Below are 7,518 nucleotides of genomic sequence, written 5' to 3'. Positions count from 1 at the left end.
TGTTTTTGCTACTTATTTGGTTTTTGTTCATTATTCCGAAAAAGACAAAATAAAATAAAAAACTTAATTAATAAAAAAGACCTAAATAAAATTGAGGTGTCAACAACAGTTGTGGGGTTTGAGGGTTTAAGGAGGGAGAAAGTGTAACGACCTGATCCCACATGCGCCAATTTTGAAAAGGAGCATTTTTGAATAACCATGTAGCGTAGTGATCATTTTGAGGTGTCTCACCGCCGATATAGTACTGAAGGGGGATCTATCATAGTAGAGAGAGTAAGGAAGGCGAACTCTGTAGCATGAAAGTCAAAACCCGAAAAATAGAAGAGGGAATGAAAAGGAAAGATGATCTTTGTCAAATCTCATTGAGGCGATAACCTCATCACTTAAGTCCGTCACCACTTAATTTTGAATGATGATACATTCAAGAAAGCTGGTCAGTTTTTGCTAGAAGCGGTGAAGCTTGAGCGTGGCAACTCCGTTTCTTCATTTTAATCTGTCTTTTCAAGATCCATCTCGCCGAATTCATCCCTAATCTCGTTCTTTGGATGACGATGGTTCTTGCGGTACATTGCTTACAAGATCAGTTGGGCAATCCCTAGTCCAGTCCCCAATTCATTAGGCACCTGCAACACCATTACGTAGATTTTCCTAAACTATCAAGTTCAAATAAACCAAGTTATTAGCTTATATAGTTTAAATATTCACTCTACGCAGACACCAAATTATGATATAAGATGATTGCTTACGATGAGAAAGGGATCGTGGCTAAGAAGACCATATGCGAGCCAAAAGATGCCGCATAAGGTGGACAACGATAACAAAAAAGGCATGAACTTGACGCTCTCCGTCTTGATCACCATCATCTGTATGAACCAGATGGAACAGATGAAACCGAGTTTGTAATTCTAATACAATTTGAACTTTTGATACTAGCCCACATATCCTTTTGATGACAAAATATTTTAAGATGTGAGATGCATTCTAGAACTAAGTTGATTGCATAATTGTTTACTCCAAAAGCTTAAATTGATAGAATATAGCGTGAAATGTATTATAAATCTAACAATATAGTTGTTCTTACCATGACTGATAGAGGTGAAGCACACATAATGGTGGAAAAAATGTCAAGTCTGATGCTGCAGAGGAGTTTCCGGTTCTTGCTGTGCAGGGCGAAGAGGGAGGCAAAGGCAAATGTTAAGAAAAAAATCAGAGCAAGACCAGAGAATCCCATGATCTTTGCCCTCTCCTTCTTTGGTGCGTATGCGATGAAGATCAAAACATACGTGAGTTCAATCACAACTCCCATGGCGCTAATGATCAACAGCAGAAGGTTGTCCGATGACACGAACGGTAGTCCATACCTGCGAAATCATTTAGCCATGTATAAGTAAAGAGAGATACCCACGAGTGTGTTTTATTAGATAGAAAATCAAGCCGATTAGTGCCTTAGTAATACTGTGCTAATTGTTACGAATCTTGTAGAACTCACCAAGTGTAGAGGCTGTAACTAAGAAGAGTTACCACGTAAGGGACGCCTGAGAACTGCTCGGTTGACCGGTTCCTTATGATCCTCTTGAACTTGGTCCTAGAATAGTAATGCAACTTCACAAATTTTAGCGAAGAAGGCAGGATAATAACTTAGCAAACAGATACACTGCGACTTATATAGGTGCCAAGAAAAGGAGCAGACCGACTACATTTCCTATATTGGAAACTAGGAAAGTTCCTGACATCGAAGCCGAGAACAAGTGAACCAACGAAAGAGGACAGGCTCGAAAGACAAGAAGAAATGCAGAAATTGGAACGTAAAACGCAGTACCGAGAATGCCGCAGAAACGGGGAATGTCCATGGCTTTTCCCAGGTGAAAAGCAAGTGAGAAGAAAGTAAATAAGGTGAAGTGGCAACAGCAAATCTGCTCTGAAGTTGAAGGCCTTACTAATTTGGCAATGTCAATAACTGAGGTTCGTTCATATACAGGAAAACCCAACTCTAATATGACGAGAACAGAAAAAGATTAGTGGAACTTTCTCTTCTTTTCCAAAACTTGTTCTGCTAACTTGAATTGGAGCTTAGAATATTTAATGGAAGAGGTGAAGCAAGAATTCCTGTCGGAAGCAAACGTCTCAGTTATTGAAAAGTTAGCCATAATTGCCATAAGTTAGATTAGAAGGTGACATCGATCACACATTCTCAGTGGAACGTTCCACATATATATATATATACATTCTCAGTGGAACGTTCCACATATATATTTGTTTTGGTCATATTTATAATCTACTAATGGGGAGTGGGGTTACGATTGAAGCAAATAATCTTAGTGCAACGTCTTTTTTTTTTATCGAGTTTGAATGGTCTTTAAGGGCATATTTGCTAACCGGCCAATTCTTGATTATTTTTGTTCTTTTGTTCATCAGAACAAAAGAAGAACCAAAATTCATTTGGTAACGTTAGCTAATTTTTCTACTTCCGATAACAAATTTGAAATGAAATCAAGAAATGGAAAAAGTTATTTTTTTGTTCTTGAGAACAATTTAAAAATCCAACAATTTTTTTCTCCTCTTTTCTTTTCTTCCTTTTCCTTCTCTAACTGGTCACCAAGCTCGATGATGGTCGACGATCGGCCAAAGATAAAATTCGGTGACCTTGCTGGAGCCTCACTGGCCCATGGCAAGGCTAACCTGGTCATGGCTAAGGAAGGTTGGCCTTGCTTTGGCTAGGTAGGGCTTAACCTCGCCCAAATATGACGAGGTTGAGCGTCACCGCTGGCTAGGGAAGGGTCAACCTTGCCTTGGCTAGGCAAGGCTCGACCTTGCCAGGGGTCGGTGAGGTCATTGACTCTCGTCTAGTCGGTCTTTAGCTATCGTCGAGTCTTGGTGATTGACTAGAGGAGAAAGGAGAAGAGAAGGAAAAAAAAGAAAATGAAAAATCTCATAAATTATTAAAAATTAAAAGAAATTCTATATCATAAAAAAAATTGAGGGCTATATCAAATGAATTCATGTTTTTTTTTTTCAAATTATTTATCGAGTTGAAATTGTATCCGAAACAAAATGGTTGAAATTGTATCAAACAAAATGGTTATCAAATGGATCTTAAATATTTGAATTATTTTGAACTTTTTGAATCGATGACACCTCAACCCTAGTTTCTAAGAGTGACTAAGAATTCACAGGATCCATCGTCGAATAGGAAGGTTCTTTGTCCCTTTGGATTGGATATCGTCCCATCAATGGAGTGGAAAGAGTGTCAGACTCACAATTTTATTTCGTGATTAAATTAATTCGACATTTTCCTTATAGTACGAGTCGGATAGAAACGTTTATGCGATGATAGTATAGGGTGCATGGATTCCACACTAAATCTTTTTCTTTGAATAATAGAGCCACTAACGAACCCAAAAAAAAAAAAAAAAAAACCGACTATTAAAAAAAAAAAAAAATAGCGCCAATAGCTTTAACGTAGGATTCGACAAATTTGGGTTGCCCAACGTGTTGATTCTCACCAACTCCTCCATCCAAATTCTATTCCTCAAAGGTGACTCCAGAAGCGGAGACATCGAAAGAAATGTCGGTTGACTAACGTGAGCTGTTTAAGCGACTTCAACGGAAGACAGCTTAGCAGAAAAAAATTATCAACAAAGTTATGAATTTATTACACTTATACCAATTTAATCCTAAATCTTTTCATTTAATTAATTTAGTTTTTTATAATTTATTAATTTAGTCTATCCAACCAATTTTTACTCAAAATTAATGACATAAATGCCCGACATCCTATATTACATTATTGTTGCTAACGTGAAATTTTTAAAATTTTATTTTTATTTTTGAATTTTTATTAATTATTATTGTTATTTTTTATTGTTTAGGGTTAGCAAGGAGCCGCTGAGGTTCGTAGACCCCATGGACCACCGAGGGAGGGTCATAGCCCTCGTTGGTCACCAGGTGAGGGCTCATGGCCCTCGCTCATTGCTGCCCTCACACATGGTGGGTGAGGGCTTATGACCCTTGCTTAGACGTTAAGCCCTTGCTAACCACTAGGTGAGGAGTACGAGTCCTTGCTTGCTACATCCTCACCAACCACTAGGCAAGGCCTCACAACCCTCACTCGCAGTCGGATGAGGGCTACAACCCTTGTCACAGATGGTGAGGACTTGTAGCCCTTGCCCAATGGTTTGCAAAGGCTCGCTACCCTCGTCAGATTTGGGCGAGGGCCCAGCATTTAACAGAAAAAAAAATCTGAAAAAAATAAAAACTTTTAAGAATTTTCACGTTAGCAATGTTCATGCAACTATAGGATGACAAACGTCCACATCATCAATTTCTAGTCAACATTGGCCAGTTGGACTAAATTGAAAAATTATTAAACGGTTTAAGATTAAATTAGCCAAATTGATAGGCTTAAGTCTTAATTAAGACAAGCATAATAGATTTGATTTTACTTGTCGATTATGCGAGGGAACATATGAGGATTGACTTGCATTTTTTCTTTTCTTTTTCATCAGTAAATTTGATTTTTACTTGCCGATTTGTCTCATGAATTGTTTTCTTGAAACCAAAACAATTAGCCGTACCATGGCTCCATGAGCGGCATCACTTGCAATTTTTTTGTTTAGTAGTACATGGAATTACTTGACCTTCAATAAATTTAATTTGGCCCATCTTTCAAAAGTAAGTCAAAGATTTAGTTCGATTTAGTGATTTCAAACGAGTAAACTCGAGTGTCTTTAACTTGTCTGTTATTGTTTCTAAAAATTTGGAAGGCTTTAATTATCAACAAACATAAGGCTTGTCAAACACCATTTTTGCCATGGCTAATGTAGTATTTTCATTTTGGTCAGATTCATCCCCTAACTCATATATATACTAAAATCACGTTTTGTATAAAGTCTTCATGTGCCTCTCTCTCTCTCTCTCTCTCTCTCTCTCTCTCTCAATTTCTCATACATAAACACTTTCATTGCCTATTGAAATAAATTGGCAACGTCTTAATCTTCAAGCATTTCTCTTAAGTCAAATTTTAGGCCAAATTTGAGAATTCTTTTTTCTAAGAATGTGGCGAGACATTTATTTTTAGCCTTCTTAAATCAAACAATACACTGATCAACTAACTCATTATTATATTATTAAAGTGTGACCAAATCAACAATCGATACCTCATTTATGGTTCTATAAAATTAAGAATGAAATTGTCTTTCCATGTTCGCCCAATTACACACTGAATTAGATGGTAAATTACTGATCTAACTTAAAGCAATTTTTGAAAAAGATAAATGATACAACCTAAGTCTGAAATATTTATTTGTTCCTACTTCTCTACATTAAGCTATAAATGGATTGATATCTTCAATGGTTGACGGAATTTTAAAGTTTCTAGAAAAAAGGCTGATTATTAATCCATTTAAAATAAGGTTTTCCTATTCAAACCCTATTCTTGTCGAATTTTGTTGGCAAATTAAGTTGGGTCTAATTGAGGATTTGGTTGGCCATCTTGCCCCTCAAATTTCCCATATTTGGCATTTGACCAATCTATTAACCATTGGTTTGTCAAATTCGTAATCTCAATATGATTATTTTAACCAACATTGTTTCTATTGTTAAGAGTAGAGGATCTAGGATCATATCCTGATACCGTTGGATTGCCTTGGAGTGCTGATAGAGGTGAAGCATACATGATAGTGGAGGAAATGTCGAGCGTGATGCTACGCGAGAGTTTACAGGTCTTCCCATGAAGGATGAAGAGGGAGACAAAGGCAAATGTTATGAAAAGAATCAGAGCAAGACCAGGGAGTCTCATGATCTTTGCGCTCTCCTTCTTCGATGCGTATGTGATGAAGATCGGAACATGCACGAACTCAATCACTACTCCTATGCTGCTAATGATCGATATCAAAAGGCTGTCCGACGACAAGAATGGAAATTCATACCTGCGAAATTGTTTAGCCATGTATAAACAAAGAGAGATATTCACGAGTTTGGTTAATTAGATAGAAAATAAGCTGATTAGTGCCCCAGTAACATTGTGCTTATCGTTGCGAATCTTGCAGGACTTACCAAGTGTAGAAGAGGCAATTAAGAAGAGTTATCACATAGGAGACACCAGAGACCTGCTCAGTCGACCAGCTTGTTATGATCCTCTTGAACATGATCCTAGAATAGTTATGCAGCTTCGCAAGCTTTAGCTAAAGATGACAAGATAATGACTTAGCAAGTCGATACTCTGCGACTTACATAGGCGCCAAGATAAGGAACAGACCGACTGCATTTTCCTATATCGGAAACAGGGAAAGCGTACAGCATTAAGGCCGAGAACAAGCGGAGCCATGACAGAGGTCAGGCTCTGATGGTTTCAATTGGTGATGGGCTTAAGGCCCGTCCGCCCATGCTGGGCCCAAAAGGCCCGGCCCACGGGAATAGAGCCCGTCGATGGGGGAAGGTATAAAAGGGAGGAGAGAGAGAGAGATGACATTGGTTGGAACAATGAACGCACGTTCCTCTCCCTCTCTCCCTCCAACAAGAACAAGACGCTTAGGCGACGCCGATTTCCTTTTCAAGGCGAATTGACATCATCGGATCAGAATTTCTTCCTCGATCTTCGACATTGGTGTCTAATCTGTGGCTAACAAGGTACGCTCGACTCCGTGGTGTGCTTTACGATTGGTGATACGTGTTTTCCCGGGCTTCGTCTTCCGCATTGATTTAGGGGTTCGATTTAGTGTCGAATCCGTTTTTCGGGGATCAGTTATTCTCAACATTGGTATCAGAGCCCTAGTTCACGTTTTTCCCGACCTGTTTGATATTTTTGATTGATTTTTCACAAAAGCAATTCGGCCGTACGGATGGGGGCGAGAAACCCGACACCCGAGCGCTATTCGGCCATTTTTCCGAGTTTTAAGTCGAAATCGAATTATAATGGCATAGGAAGAAAGGCGACGTCGAGCGCCGCCGAGAGACGCCGCACGCGCCAACACACATGGCCGGAAGCCGCTGCGCGTGGGCGCGACGCGCCGGAAGCGCCGGCTCGCCCAAGACGTGCGACACATGCGCGGTCGGTGAACCGGCACGTGCTCGCCGCCGCCGGCGACCGGGCACGCGCGGTCCGCGGACCGACGCGTGCTGGCGCCACCCAACGGTCAGTAACCGCTAGGGTGACGCCATCGATGACGCCGGACGGCGACGTTTCGCGGGCGATCCACGGCCGGCGACCCGACCGGCAACCCGACTCGACCCGAACCGCGGACGCCCGGCACGCGCGCGGCACGTGCCGTCCGTTCGCCCAAACCGGCCGACCGGTCCAACCGGCCCGTTTGGCCCGACCGGCCCGTCCGGTCCGACCGGTCCGACGACCTAACCGTTGACCCGTTGACCCATTGACCGTTGACCGACGACCGTTGACCGTTGACCCGGAAAAAAAAAAAAAAAGGAATTTGTTTCTTTTTCAATTATGTCTGTGTGGGTTAGAGGTAATCCATTTTTTATTCTACATTTGTTGCATGAATCATGGAAAATTATGTATTT

At 40.5% G+C, this 7,518-nt stretch overlaps 1 protein-coding gene across 1 annotated transcript; it reads right to left on the bottom strand.

The window, feature by feature from the left end:
* Positions 1 to 572: 572 nt before the first annotated feature.
* Positions 573 to 6,325, bottom strand: LOC120294049 (bidirectional sugar transporter SWEET1-like). Its single transcript, XM_039313926.1, has 7 exons — positions 6,296 to 6,325; positions 6,055 to 6,182; positions 5,673 to 5,927; positions 1,490 to 1,585; positions 1,082 to 1,361; positions 747 to 863; positions 573 to 653 (listed from the first exon to the last, which is right to left on the bottom strand). Exons 1-7 carry the CDS (start codon positions 6,323 to 6,325, stop codon positions 573 to 575), a joined length of 987 nt encoding a protein of 328 aa, XP_039169860.1.
* Between the last annotated feature and the right edge of the window lie 1,193 nt (positions 6,326 to 7,518).

The sequence above is a fragment of the Eucalyptus grandis genome, chromosome 5 (genome assembly GCF_016545825.1).
Source record: "Eucalyptus grandis isolate ANBG69807.140 chromosome 5, ASM1654582v1, whole genome shotgun sequence".
NCBI classification, from domain to species: domain Eukaryota; kingdom Viridiplantae; phylum Streptophyta; class Magnoliopsida; order Myrtales; family Myrtaceae; genus Eucalyptus; species Eucalyptus grandis.
This window is presented reverse-complemented; position numbering and strand designations above follow the sequence as displayed.